The sequence below is a fragment of the Leptidea sinapis genome, chromosome 13, assembly GCF_905404315.1.
Source record: "Leptidea sinapis chromosome 13, ilLepSina1.1, whole genome shotgun sequence".
Taxonomy (NCBI): domain Eukaryota; kingdom Metazoa; phylum Arthropoda; class Insecta; order Lepidoptera; family Pieridae; genus Leptidea; species Leptidea sinapis.
In genome coordinates this window covers 1,361,330-1,376,615 of record NC_066277.1, presented here as the reverse complement: position 1 = coordinate 1,376,615, position 15,286 = coordinate 1,361,330, and the positions used below count along the sequence as shown (strand labels likewise).

Here is a 15,286-nt window from a genome sequence, read left to right as displayed (position 1 = left end):
TGAAAATAATGGTTTGGCGATTATTTTGATATTAATTGAAAAATGAGGAATAATCGATTATTTATTTATCGATATTTCTTCCTAAAACACTATCGATTAATTAATAATCGATTTTTTATGCAGAATATCACCCCCCTACTATTGACTGTTCAAAGAGTATGTTTACACCTTAGAATATATACTTACACTATCGGACTATCACTAATCGGACCAGTGTTTGTGTCATATTTTGGGATCCTGTTAGAAAAGTAGCTTGCAACCTCTGAAACCGCTTGAAATCTTCATATCGTAGAGAGCTTTCATAATGCAATCCCATTTGGCGGAATTGAAGGCATTTTTTATGGCTAACCTTCGTACCTCCCTTCCATCTAGTTCCGGCGATTGCGTCCTTAGCTGTATTGACAACAACGCTAATTGCATCCACGGTAGAGCGTCCTTTCCGAAAGCCGTATTGGTTGTTGGAAAGGAACGGTTCGACTGCTGTTTTGATCCTCGTGTGTATTATGCGTTCGAGTATTTTGCCAACTGTATCAAATATACAGAGCGAACGACAGGACAGACAACTCCGTTCTTCTGGAGGTTTCTTTCCTTTAGGGATTAGGACTAACCTCTGCTGTGTCCACATCGATGGGAACGTACCTTCTGTGAGGCAATTGTTATAATCGTCCAAGAATATTGTAGGCGCTGCTTTAATGGCAGCCTTTAGTGCAATATTTGGAATTCCATCTAGGCCCGGAGCTTTCATATTCCCTACTCTAGAACTTGCTCCGAACAGTTAATCTTCTGTAACGGGTTGAATTTCTTCTGCTTCATATTGCTCTGTCTAATGATGTAGTTGCATTTGGTGAGGAAACAGTGTGGAAACGATCTTGTCTAAGAGCTTTGGAAAAGTGGGTGAATGCATTGGCTGGCTTTTCAGATGATTCATGACTACTTTATACGGTTTGCCCCATGGGTCGTCTTCTACCTCAAGAATCAGCTCATTCCAACATCTTCTTTTGCTGTATTTGATTGTTTTGTTTAATCTTTGGCGAGTTTTTTTTTTATATTCTGCTACCACTCATAGTTTGGTCTTTTCCAACAGCGTTGTGCTGCTCTTCCCGCCTTAAGATATTTTTTACGGAGGTTACTGATATCCTCGTTCTACCAATGCATCGAAGCCGGATGTTAGCACGTTTCCTGGGCATGGCGGTGTCGCAGGCTTCTGTAATTCTCTTCATCAGATATTTTGCCATATTTTCAGCATTTCCATCACTGGATTGGGTCACTATTAGGAGCCATCAAGAAATCTTCAACGTCGAAGGCACTCATCTTCCAACCAAATATCTTAGTTTTCTTCCAGTAGCACTCTTCCAGTGCTTTGTTTGGAGGATACTTCCCACAATAGTGCTTAATGATCACCCTCCCATGAACAGTTATCCTTAACTAGACTGCTGGAGACGAAGGTTAGGTCAACGATTGTATTCGCTTCTCCTCGGACATACGTAGGTTTATCTTCACTGTTTAGCAACACTGCATCCAACCTGAACATTGCCTCTAGTAGTACCTTTCCTTGTGCGTTTGTCTCCTTACTACCCCAGTCGGCTGCCCAGGATTTAAAGACCCATGCGATTGCGATCGGGGACTATTGATTCGATCTTCGGTCAGCCGATCTACAAAGTTCTTAAACTCGTTGAGCGAAAGGCTGGGCGGGGCATAGCAGCTGTAGAAGTAAATTTCCCCAACTTTTGCTACGACAAAACCGGCTTCATTGTTATTAGCAGAAATCTGGAAGGTGTATTCACCACAGCCCCAATTCACAGCTTTAGTGGTAATGTCTGTTTCCCATGATTGAGTTCTGAGGTGTCTATATGGCTCCGAAATCAGAACGGTCTGCATGAGCAAATCGTGTGCAGCCTCACAATGATTCAGGTTTAATTGCTATATCTACTAAATCGTTTCTTTTTCTCACTTTCTGGAAGTCCTCATTAAGGACTGGGCATCTGCTTCTAACAGCAATGTGGGCACAATTTTTTGTGTTGGCTTTTTCGAGACGCTGAGATGATGAGACTATAGGTGTCATGTACGAACACCTCTTGTACTGGAGAAAAATTTAATATTCGCAGGGCTAAATGAAACACCACCAGAATCGGGGAGCAGCACCGCGAAGAAAATGGAGGGAACAAGACCCACCCTACTCGCTGAAAATACATCACAACCATCTGACACTAAGTTAGAGTGGCAGATCCAAAAAAGAGAAGAAGCAGTCTTGAAAGAAGAAGCCAAGACAATCAGTGGGGAGGTCCAATGCACTGATTGTTCGGCCTAAAGAATAAGAAAAGTATGCGGATATATTAAGTCGGGTCAAGGAAGATGTTCCAAGATAAAATCCGCAGGACAGCGACTCTTTATCATCCTTATCAAGGAGAACACAGACAGAGGTAATGGGCTTCAAAAACGTTTTGCTAAACTTCTTGGGCATGCAGCTGAAGTTATAAGCAAGGCACGACGACTAAACAAGGTGTTCTCGATGCCCTAAAGAAAGTGGCTGAATATGATGATGAATTGACTCTGGATGCCATCAGTTCACTGCGCAAAAACTATGGCGGTACACAGACTGCATCATTGACACTTGCAGCGTTAATAGCGAAGAAGGTCTTGGGGGAGCACGGCAAAAACCGAATTGACTGGGTCAATTGCCAAATAAGAACTGTGGGGAGACCAACTAAGTGTTTTAGGTGCTGGTGCAATGGACACCTTGCCGCTTAGTGTAAGAGCAACGTAGAATGGTCCAATCTCCGCACCAGCTGCGGGGTAGCGGCCACCTGTAAAAAAGATGACTTGCGTCTTGAAAAAGCCAACACAAAAAATTGTGCCCACATTGCTGTTAGAAGCAGATGCCCAGTCCTTAATGAGGACTTCCAGAAAGTGAGAAAAAGAAACGATTTAGTAGATATAGCAATTAAACCTGAATCATTGTGAGGCTGCACACGATTTGCTCATGCAGACCGTTCTGATTTCGGAGCCATATAGACACCTCAGAACTCAATCATGGGAAACAGACATTACCACTAAAGCTGTGAATTGGGGCTGTGGTGAATACACCTTCCAGATTTCTGCTAATAACAATGAAGCCGGTTTTGTCGTAGCAAAAGTTGGGGAAATTTACTTCTACAGCTGCTATGCCCCGCCCAGCCTTTCGCTCAACGAGTTTAAGAACTTTGTAGATCGGCTGACCGAAGATCGAATCAATAGTCCCCGATCGCAATCGCATGGGTCTTTAAATCCTGGGCAGCCGACTGGGGTAGTAAGGAGACAAACGCACAAGGAAAGGTACTACTAGAGGCAATGTTCAGGTTGGATGCAGTGTTGCTAAACAGTGAAGATAAACCTACGTATGTCCGAGGAGAAGCGAATACAATCGTTGACCTAACCTTCGTCTCCAGCAGTCTAGTTAAGGATAACTGTTCATGGGAGGGTGATCATTAAGCACTATTGTGGGAAGTATCCTCCAAACAAAGCACTGGAAGAGTGCTACTGGAAGAAAACTAAGATATTTGGTTGGAAGATGAGTGCCTTCGACGTTGAAGATTTCTTGATGGCTCCTAATAGTGACCCAATCCAGTGATGGAAATGCTGAAAATATGGCAAAATATCTGATGAAGAGAATTACAGAAGCCTGCGACACCGCCATGCCCAGGAAACGTGCTAACATCCGGCTTCGATGCATTGGTAGAACGAGGATATCAGTAACCTCCGTAAAAAATATCTTAAGGCGGGAAGAGCAGCACAACGCTGTTGGAAAAGACCAAACTATGAGTGGTAGCAGAATATAAAAAAAAACTCGCCAAAGATTAAACAAAACAATCAAATACAGCAAAAGAAGATGTTGGAATGAGCTGATTCTTGAGGTAGAAGACGACCCATGGGGCAAACCGTATAAAGTAGTCATGAATCATCTGAAAAGCCAGCCAATGCATTCACCCACTTTTCCTAAGCTCTTAGACAAGATCGTTGTCACACTGTTTCCTCACCAAATGCAACTACATCATCAGACAGAGCAATATGAAGCAGAAGTAATTCAACCCGTTACAGAAGATTAACTGTTCTAGAGTAGGGAATATGAAAGCTCCGGGCCTAGATGGAATTCCAAATATTGCACTAAAGGCTGCCATTAAAGCAGCGCCTACAATATTCTTGGACGATTATAACAATTGCCTCACAGAAGGTACGTTCCCATCGATGTGGACACAGCAGAGGTTAGTCCTAAACCCTAAAAGGAAGAAATCTCCAGAAGAACTGAGTTGTCTGTCCTGTCGTTCGCTCTGTATATTTGATACAGTTGGCAAAATACTCGAACGCATAATACACACGAGGATCAAAACAGCAGTCGAACCGTTTCTTTCCAACAACCAATACGGCGTTCGGAATGGACGCTCTACCGTGGATGCAATTAGCGTTGTTGTCAATACAGCTAAGGACGCAATCGCCGGAACCAGATGGAAAGGAGGTACGAAGAAGTACTGCCTGGTAGCAACGTTAGCCATAAAAAATGCCTTCAATTCCGCCAAATGGGATTGCATTATGAAAGCTCTCTACGATATGAAGATTTCAAGCGATTTCAGAGGTTGCAAGCTACTTTTCTAACAGGATCCCAAAATATGACACAAACACTGGTCCGATTGCTATCTAAAAGGGGCAAGCGGACACTACTTCTATAGTATAAGTATATATTCTAAGGTGTAAACATACTCTTTGAAGAGTCAATAGTAGGGAGGTGACATTCTGCATAAAAAATCGATTATTAATTAATCGATAGTGTTTTAGGATGTAATATCGATAAATAAATAATTGATTTCGTTGGAATAATCGATTATTCCTCATTTTTCAATTAATATCAAAATAATCGCCAAACCATTATTTTCATCACAGTTATATTAATTAAAAATATACAAAACATAAGAAGATTTTAAATAATCAACATAAATTAACAAAACTAAAGTATCTTATTATATATATATATATATATATATATATATATATATATAAAATTATATATATAAAAAAAAAACTAGGAATTCTTAGGCAATGAGATTAGGAATAAGTATAATTATTTTTGGCTCCAGGTCTTAGTTAATATGGTGCCAGCTATCAAGAACAATTTTTCTGCTGGAGCGGAAGAAGCCAGCATCTACAGGGCTTACACGCTAACTGTGTCATTTTGGGAATAGCTCCCTCATAGCTTCTCCAGAATTCTAAAACGACTACTTTCATTCTTATTAGAGGCGCAGCCATGTACTCAACTTTAATTCGGATGTCTGACTGTGACTTTGACTGTTTCTCAAAGTCTTCAGTAACTGTTGCGGGTTTCCGACATGTTATCATTATCGACATCATCAGTGGCCGAAGTTGTTGTCGTCGGATAAAGCTTAGGTTCTCAAATATCTTCAATGGATCGTCCTAATATAGTTTATAGATTTTGGCCAAAATGCTTCTTCATCAAAGTACATACCCACTGTCCAGACCAGGCATACTTAAAAGTTTTAAAGCATGTGCAATTGTGAATTTCATCGTGATGAAACACCTATCAGGTGTTTATTTTCTCCTTCTGTTACATTCTTAGAGTGTTCTTCAATTACTGGTCTGCACCAATTCCGCTCTGATGGAAATATTCTACAATTCCAATCTCTAGAAGACTCAAGACTGTCATTTCACCGCTCTTCGACTCCCTTAAAGCCTCGTCTAGTATCGGGATACTGGGTGTTTAAATCTCCAGCGATTGCCAATTCCGCGGTCGTCTGAAGGGCCAATTCCAAATTGGTTCCGAAGAAACTGCGCGTCATAAATAGAGCACGGCAATGCTTCAAGCTGGCCCACACTCTAGCGCTCAATACAGCGCAGATCCGGCCACATATGTAGTATTAAGCGTATCAACTCGAACCATTTGATCGCGGCAACGACGGATACAACATCAGTTTCGAATTCACTGTCTATCGTCATGGTCGTCTCAGTGACGCTTCGTACAAGAGGTGTTCGTACATGAGACTATAGGTGTCAATTTAGTTCGAGACGGGCCTGCGAGTCGGGCATCTTCAAACGTTTTTAGACTCTTGAAGGCACTGTCAATACAGGCCACCTTGGTTTTTATCTCTTTAAAATAAATTATTTTAGGTTGGAAAAACTCTCAGAGTCGAGCTCGCTAATAAACTTATCACAATAGTCCCAAGTGCTTGTATCCTTTTTATGTCACACTTGCGTCTACAGTTGCTTGTTGGGCCTCCTGGCCCCTGTTATTTTGTTTATTTTGCTTTTTGTTAGTATTTAGTCCATAGGGAAATAGGCCACTAAATACGCCTGGGATTGGTGCCCCAGGGGAACCGTTTGCGACGTCACTTCTCTGGCACCATGCAGTCCTTGTCTAGGTATCATAACATATTAACTTGGGGTGTTTTGTCCGCGGGAGCTATTCTCTTTTATGAGTAGCAAGCATTCTAGCGAGCTACCCGCCCGGTAGCAGTATCACCTCAGCCCCGGGTGTGTGTGTGTGTTAGTACGTATCCTATAACTTTTGAACGGATCGACTAATTTCACCGCCATTCGAAAAGGCATGGCTAAATTTAACAATTTTTAGTATTTTTTTTCAAACGTGTTTTTTTTTAATAACCTTTAAACGGCTTTATCGATCAGTTCCAAAAAACTAACCAGCTTTAAACATAAATCGATCACGAACACGTCGATCGCGGATTGATTCGTTCGAGAGATATCGTGTAAAAATAGTATTCCATAAAACTTCTATCAGACTCTTAAGCGCTAAAAAAATAGAAAGTTAGAAGATAGTCATCTCTTTGAGCTCGAAGAGCTCAAAAACATCATTTAAAGTGCAATTTTAAGCGCCTAGATATGGAATTAGCGGGATCTTGCAGGCACGGGCAACCATTGGGGTCAACCGTTTTCCTAATTTTTTTAAAGTTTAGTAATTTATAGGTAAAAAGGGAGCACGATAACATGTTAATGTTATTCAACTCGAGATTATGTAGTGTAGATATTCTGTGAAGTGGCGCACGTTTACCAATTTTGGTCCTAGTTTTCGAGACGTGAAAAAAGGTTTGTGATGTAGTTGTACACGGAGATAAATTTCACATAACAATTGGGATGACTTAATCTCGTCATTACAAACATTATAGTGTTACTGCGTCAATAAGCCCTCTTCGGTTAATCAAGGATAGGGTAGTATGTTTTACTAACTAATTTACTAGACTATCAAAGAGGCAGGTAAATGTGTCTTTTCGCTTATAGGGAATTAAAGGGTATTTCTTACACATCAAGTGTAAGTTTTGCATCTAGATACATACCAAGGTCTCTGACAGTTTTTTCTGAATTAAGAATGTAGCCACCTAGTTAAAGAGTAGTGGTTAATATATTTATATTTCTTGTAAATTTCATATAAATAAATTTGCTGAGGCAAAAGAAAATATTAATTTTTCCAATATTCTTCAAATCTCATTAAATCAGACTGTTTTAATTTTAAATCATTTTGATCCCGAACACAGGTGTATATTATCTTTAAGTAATCTGCATATAAAAGGAAATTGCAATAAGTTTGGAATAAGATGAAATATCATTTATGAAGAGTACAAATAGTAACGGTCCTACGATAGATCCTTGAGGGACGCCTGATGTGGCAACGATAGGGTTAGAGATCTGCGCGTTTATAACACCGTTGTTATAAACGCGAAACAAATTGAACACAACTTTGTGGGTACAAACTAAACCAACGCAATAGATTGCCTTTGATTCTGTTGTAGAAAAGTTTTTTCATAAGTATAACATGATCCACCTTGTCGAACGCCTTCTTGAAGTCTCTGTAGATAGTTTTTAATCTGTGATTTTTGATCCATGCCATTGAAAGTATTGTCTGTAAAAGTGAGTAAATCCGACAAAGTAAATCTTCCTTTTACAAAAGCATGTTTATAATTTATGGTGAAATGTTTAAAAGTTGAATAAACATGATTGTGCACCAGTTTTTCTAAGACCCTGGAATTATTGAGAGTTCGTTTCTTTAAGGTTTTACAAATGTTATTTATTATTTTTTATATATTTTAAGGGCACATTTTCAAACAATCATCACAAATCGCATAAACACTTAAACACGAAATCCTACTCCCAAATTATAATGGTTTTGGGGCTTCCAACCTCATAAACCTGAAAGGAACAAGAAAACCGTGACATAGGATTACTTCATTCACGTCTGTCCGTTTGTTCGTTTGTCAACACTCACAACCCTTTACTCAGAAGTTATCACGTGGCGGTAACAACTTGAAATTAATTTACTTAAGCCCAATCAAACAACATACCTGTACAACTATTCAAGCTAAATATTAAACACTAAGGTAAACTATACATTCTACTTCCATTTGTCTGTAATGAAATTGTTGGGTAAGGTGGTCTGCACCCGCACAAGTAAAGAAAATTTAATTAGTTGAGCAGTATCTAGCGCCTAAATAACATTGATAGAAAAGTGATATTCTGTTAAGTTAAAAATAGAGCACCATGAAGTGTTTCAAATATGATACTAACCTAGGACATAGGTGCAAGTACCTAATCCATTTTAACCAAAATTTTATTCTTTTCTTTCTTAGAATTATGAGGTAAACAATATTGTAATTAATAGTGGTTTAGTCTACGATTATAATGCTACCTTGCTCTTATTACAAGGTAATGCACCGTTACCCAAAAAAAGCATTATAACCTAACCTCAAATTATGACATTTAAGGGTTGGGATATTTTAAAGGGAAAAAAGAAAGGAGACACCTACAATCCGTTGTTTGAACTGTTCTAACATAGCCTAGCCTAACCAATATTTATAAATTGTAGTTGGTTGAGCTTTGGTCCACGATTATAGTGTTTCACTTATTACAAGATAAGGCACAGTTTTCAAGAAAATAACGAAAAATAATTCCTCTAAGCGGGTAAAACACATAAATAAAACACAGAGCACAGGAACATTCACGCAACTACGATAGAAACATTATAGAAAAACGGAATAAACAATATAGGAAATAAAAGAAAAATAATTATTGTTTTTTTTAATGCCTTTACAACTCTGGGTTCTTTTAGTTTAAAAATTATTATTGATGAATCCGTCAAGTCCGTCCCAGAAAATTTTTTTCGTTTCATTTTATGATTTTACTGTTTTTCATTTACAATAATTGACAGTTATTAGCAAGTTTTTAGCCTCCCGCCGCCATCCCAGCGCTCGTGTAGCGTTATATTTACGTAATTTACCCGTTTTAGTGGTTTCATTATAATCGTTGACTAAAGCCAACTACAATGTTTTTTACCTTTCGGCTACGGGATACTTAGTCCAACCCGTTCGATTCCAAAACGTTTCGGATTAAATATTTGACATGTCTTATAAAAATAGGTAAGTAACTAATTTATTAAGGATATATTTTTTATACTAATATATGTAGATATATTTACATGTAGTATGTCCTATGTGTATATATTATGTTAATAATCTATTTATATAATATTAAAATACCCATGGTTTTGCCGGTCTCACCAAAACATTATTCGATTGATCGGTCATTAAAAGTTCAGTTTATCTGCAATCTGCATACCTAAGTCATTTACATAGGTACCTGTACATAATAAAGACTTCAGTATATAATATAATAATGATATTAAATCTTACCATTTCAATGAATATTTTTCTTATTTATTTTCGATGATTAAAGCGAGTTTTACACATATAAAAAAATACTTTCAAAAGAATTAAAATGCGTGTTATTGTAAATATATTTTATTAAAACGTCGGGACTTGGGTCTTTTATGCAAATACCTTTCGATTTAAAGGAATATTATTTTTATCCATAGTACAATTAATATATAAAAGAAATATTAAGATAAGTACATAATATGTAAGAATTATTATTATAAGTATCTATGTTAGAACGATCCTGTATATATTTTTTACATAATACAAATTACAATCAATACGCCTACAAATCTAGTTTTTTATTTTAGTATTAGGTAGGTAATTAGGCCCAATTCGAAAAATGTGTCTCTCAATTTAGAGGTAATATCATATTAGTAAACTAATTGTTTGAATAGTCGCATTGAGGTTCACCTCCATTCAGTGTACGTAATGTAAGTACAGTGGATATAATATCCAGCCATTGAATTTTTAAATCCCTTTGTCCCATATGCATTCAAAACCAGAAAAAAACAAACACTCACAGGAACACTACAGTGCACACATACGTAACATTATCCTATTTACGAATTACGGGATAGGTATATGTGTGAAAGAGACCGTACTATACTAAATACTCGTAGATGGACGATTCACGATTGGACGTATTCATTCTCGAGTCTCGATGGCGCTCGGCAGATGGCGGATGCAGCAGTGAGCAGACGCTCGTTGCTTAGTGCTCAGTGCTCACAATTCAAGTTTCAACGTCAGTCGCGCATAGACAACTCGCCGAGTGCAGTCAACAGTGTAGTGTACTTAAGTTCAGCACCATTTTGTGCGAAAGTATTCGAACGGGACATAGTGTTTATTTATGTGCTCCGTGTTTACTTGAAAACAACAAATTCAATCGGTGTGTGTACTTGTTCATGTGTTTCACTTTCGACATGTTTACGGTGGGATCGATGCGATATCTCGGGCGCTAGAAACCGCGCCTCTGTCATGAGCGAGTAATCGTAAATGTAAAAAAAGTTGACACAGGAAACATGTCTGGGCGGATCGTCGACGCGGATGCGAGCGAAGGGTTTGAGTTCGAAATTCGAAAGCGGTCATGTCATCGCCTCTCGGATTTGGTATAAGTCACCGTCCAATGTCAAAATCGTGCATGTACCGCGTCCGCGAGCGCCGAGCGTGGGGAGAATGCAGTCGTTGGTAGTGTGGTGGGCGGTGGTGTCGGCGGCCTGGGCGCTGGCGGGCGCTTGCTCCAGCTCGATGTCGAAGCGGCCGGCCCGGCCCGCGAGGCCGCAGCGCCCGCAGCCCCAGCCGCAGCCGCGCCTCAACGTCACGTTCCCTACGTTTAAGTGTGAGCCCGACTACTCGGAGTACTACTGCTTGAATGGCGGCGTGTGCTTCACCGTGGTGATCTCGGACAGCCCCATCTACAACTGCGAGTGTCGCAGTGGGTTCGTGGGACCGCGCTGCGAGTTCAAGGATCTGGACGACTCGTACGTGTTGACGAGCCGGCAGCTCATGATGGAGACGGCATCGATCGCGGGCGGCGCGACGGTGGCCGTATTCCTGGCGATTCTAGTCTGCTTCGGCGCGTGGGTGCGCCTGCACCGGCGCGGCAAGGCGCCGCCCGCACCTCCCGAGCTGCGGGGCCGCGTGCACCTGGTGGCAGTGGCGGCGCCCCATGGCCCCGGACACGTGCACCTCTGTACGCCTGCGCCCCAAGCGCCCTGAGCGCGAGTAACCGGACTCTAGAGCGACCTGTTCATTTGTGTACATATAGTTAGTGTAAGTTATGTGGATGGAACAGAAGAAATAAGAAAATTTATGTGATAATTATTTTATGAAGCTTCTAATTTATTTCTGAGGAATTCTTTTGTATATACAGTATGGAAAGTCCAGAAGTCCAGTTTTGTTTGTCAAATTTCAGTCCCTTGGTTGTGTTGTGAATTATGTTCAAGCTCTCAGTGTACAAAACAGCAAGTTGGTGATCAATAGCAACTGCTACTTGCCCCCACTAGCTGCTGTGATGAAACAGTAGGTTGCAGTCACTCTCTTTACAAAATAAGTATTGTTCCTATAATTAAAATATCTAATAAGAATTGTATATCAAAACTTGTTTGTGTGGAGAGAGTGTGGTATTGTTTGTGGTGAAGGTGCCAGTGTCCGTCCGTCACCTACAGTTGCCCAACATGGTGCAGTGAATCTAACAAGTATCTATGTTGGACTTTCTGTAGGACCGAGCATTTATACCGTCTAAAGATAGTTAGATATCTACATAGTTTGGCATAAAGCAATTGTCCAATTTGTTTTGCAGAGGTTGCATTTGAGGGGCCACAGTGGACCCGGGGCTCAGCTGGCCCACTATTGTGCATATTCTGAATATTTGTAAATGAATGTTGATTGTATTTATTACTTGTTATATACAGATTGTATTGTGATGAATTGAGGATGCCTGTGTTGTAAGCAGCCAGTTCCTATTGCTGCACATTCCATCACACATTTATAATGGTGTCAGTATTATCTTGTAATACAAGTGTTAAGCCGGCAGCTTTACTTTATTTTATAATTTATACCTGATATCCCGTTGGGATAGTGTTGTATTATATTGGATCAATGAGGAGACCTGCCCTTGTTGAGAAGGCTTCTTGTAAATATAGCCTGTGTAGGTATTTATTAGATATTTATAAACATTTATTTATTGACTGCTTTATTTAGTTAAATGATCAGCCACGTCACTAATTCATGCTGAGTGCTCCTGCATCACTCCACATAATCTCATTGTGAATCTCTTTTTGTAAAAATAGTAAAACATTGGATGGTATAAAAGCTCATAGCCTCAGTGTGAAGGATCCATCTGTGTTAGACAGGCAGTAATATAAATTGTAATCATTAATGTGTTCACATAGGAAACTATACAATCAGTATTTCATTGTAGTCAATATACATATATATATATCTCTATGTTATCTGTAATGAGAATTTGCACTGAGGCCGTGATGAAAAAAAAAGTATAATATGTTTGGGCTGTGAGTTGCGGAGATGTCTGGGTGTGGTCAATGTGTTTGTTTTATATTGTAGACCTAACCTTTGGTTGTTTCACAAGTTGACTTTGTATGTATCACCACATTGCGGACACCCAGAATGTAGATTGCATCATGTTTTGTTGTCAAATTGTTGCTCAGATTAAAAGTATAATATGGACCACACACTTATGACAAATTATTAACTGTAATCAATTGTCATTCACTATTTACATATTTTGTTAATAACAAACTTACAAAATTATTGATTTCATGGACATTTAAAGGAAACTCATCAAATACTACTACATCTACCTTCAGGTAGTCATTGGAGGTTTCTCGGACCATGTTATACTTTTAATAAGAGGTGTGTTGTATCAATTCATAGGAGATTGTTTATATGAACATTCCAAAGTATTTGTATAATATTACCTACATCGAAAATAATTTTGAAATATCTGTTAAGATGCTACATTGTTAATTATACAGTTTTCTATTGATCATTTGTTAAAAGAAAATTATATGAAACTAAATCTTTCACATGTTTTTCATTGGACAGAATCACCCTTATGAAACTTATATTTTATGTTAAAATTACCATAAATGTTGCCACAAAAGGTATAGAAACAGTAGCCTGTGCACAGGCCAACAGAGATTGTCACATAGCTACTGGGAAGTACTACTAACATAATCACTGGGAAGAGAACATTTGCTAATTGATCATCGTTCATTACTCTGTTTTTTGTGAAAGTATCTCATTTCATAAATTACTCATGAATCTGAAGATTTGTGAAAATTTTGAAGGTAACTTATAACGCTAATTTTACTTATGTTATAATGTTGATGCTATTTGATTATTGCGAAGCTGCAGACACTATATTCAAATACACTTGTTTATGATATTAATATTATTAAAAATCTGCGAAGTCACTTTAATTGCACAACTGCTTGATATTGGTCCACTTAGGGTTACAATTGCTCACAATATGTTTATGATATATTTATTATTTTTTAAAGTAGGTATATTCCTTCACTATTAATGCACCTGCATTCTTTGGAACTATTGTATAACACAGTCTTCCTGAAGGATGGACGTCTTGAATGGCTCCCACCAACTCTCAAGGGCTTGTAAAATAAATAATTTGTTATAAAAAAAAATGTCTTCATAGCGAATCAAAATACGACCTAGCTCTCAAGCTACTCTGGGCGCCTGGACTGCTGACGTCTCATGCGACTGTAGTTTTCCCGACACTGCTCATAAAGTTCATTGCAAGCTTACTCAGGAACTAAGCCCTGAAAACAGCATATTAAAGAACTCATCAAATTCATTTTTTTCTTTATCGGGGATATCCTCCACCTGTGAAGCTTACTTGGTACCTACTAGTACCAGTAGACAGAACATATTTAAACAATTTTTTGTCTGATAATAAACTTATAGGTAATGTGAAGGTGATGATTGGCAGGTGCAGTGACGATCTATCGGATCAACTCCTAAGAATTTTGAACCGTATCGAAGGAAATAAGGTTACTGACACTACATTTATATAAATCAAATACGGTATATTAGGTATATTTTATCTTCCTACATTCCTCATGAATCTTTACAAGAGTGTAAATGATTCGATACAACCGTAAGCATAAATTCTACCAGTGTCCACCAGTATTGTATTAATTGCAAAGATATTGAGTATCTCCTCATAAAAACGCCTGCAGTGTTGGCGAGTCGGACTGCAGCACGTTGCTTGCGGACGAGCATTCCTACTTTTTGCTGCGGACCATCATCATACCTTCCGCGACCGAGGGTCCTACGGCATTCCATGTTTTTTACTCTTTATGTTGATGTTATTTTTATGAGTGATAGAATCTCGATAGATAATACTATTTTATTTTTAAATAAGACGAAATATTATTTTGTTGAATATAAGATAAAATGGATGTAGTTAAGCAGAAAGGACTCAAACCACACAAAGGCACTTTTGAGTTATAGGCATTTGAAGTTTCAGCTCCAAATAATCTTCAGGAGTACGATGGATTTGATATTAAATGCTTTGTTTATAAGTATCTGGGTAGGTACATCTAATAGTATAGCTAAAACAATAATGTTTTTTTGAATTTAGTTCTCGCTGATTAATCATTCTCTGTTTTATAAAGAGTTACGAGACGACGAAGACCTGACAAAATGATAAATAGAGCCAATAGGTATTTCCCGAAACTGTGATTCAGTATCCGCGCTTATTTATCTGCAAATAAAGTTGTAAAAATTTAGCAAAGTAACAAATGGATCGTGCACATAATGATTGTGGTCGTAGCTTATGCATTAATGAATAGAGTGGTACCGGTCCAGACAGAACAGCGTGCGCCGCTCAGCAGAGCCACTGGACACCGCTTAGAGTTCATTCAATAAGTTGCCGAGCGTTCGTTTGTTGACATTCCCCGAAAACCTGCCTGGCTGGGAATAGCTACAGCCACCACTTATGAACCGGTCAGACGGAGCCTGTATTGTTCCTATTACACCTAAATATCTCTTTTTATTTACTAAAGTAGAGTAATTTAGGTGAAGAGGGATGCCCGATGAAGTAA

At 38.8% G+C, this 15,286-nt stretch overlaps 1 protein-coding gene across 1 annotated transcript; it reads left to right on the top strand.

Moving 5' to 3' along the window:
- The first annotated feature begins 10,353 nt into the window (after positions 1-10,353).
- Positions 10,354-13,244, top strand: LOC126967733 (protein spitz-like). The gene has a single exon (XM_050812361.1). The coding sequence runs from the start codon at positions 10,746-10,748 to the stop codon at positions 11,415-11,417; it is 672 nt and encodes a 223-aa protein (XP_050668318.1). The 5' UTR covers positions 10,354-10,745; the 3' UTR covers positions 11,418-13,244.
- Positions 13,245-15,286: the final 2,042 nt, after the last annotated feature.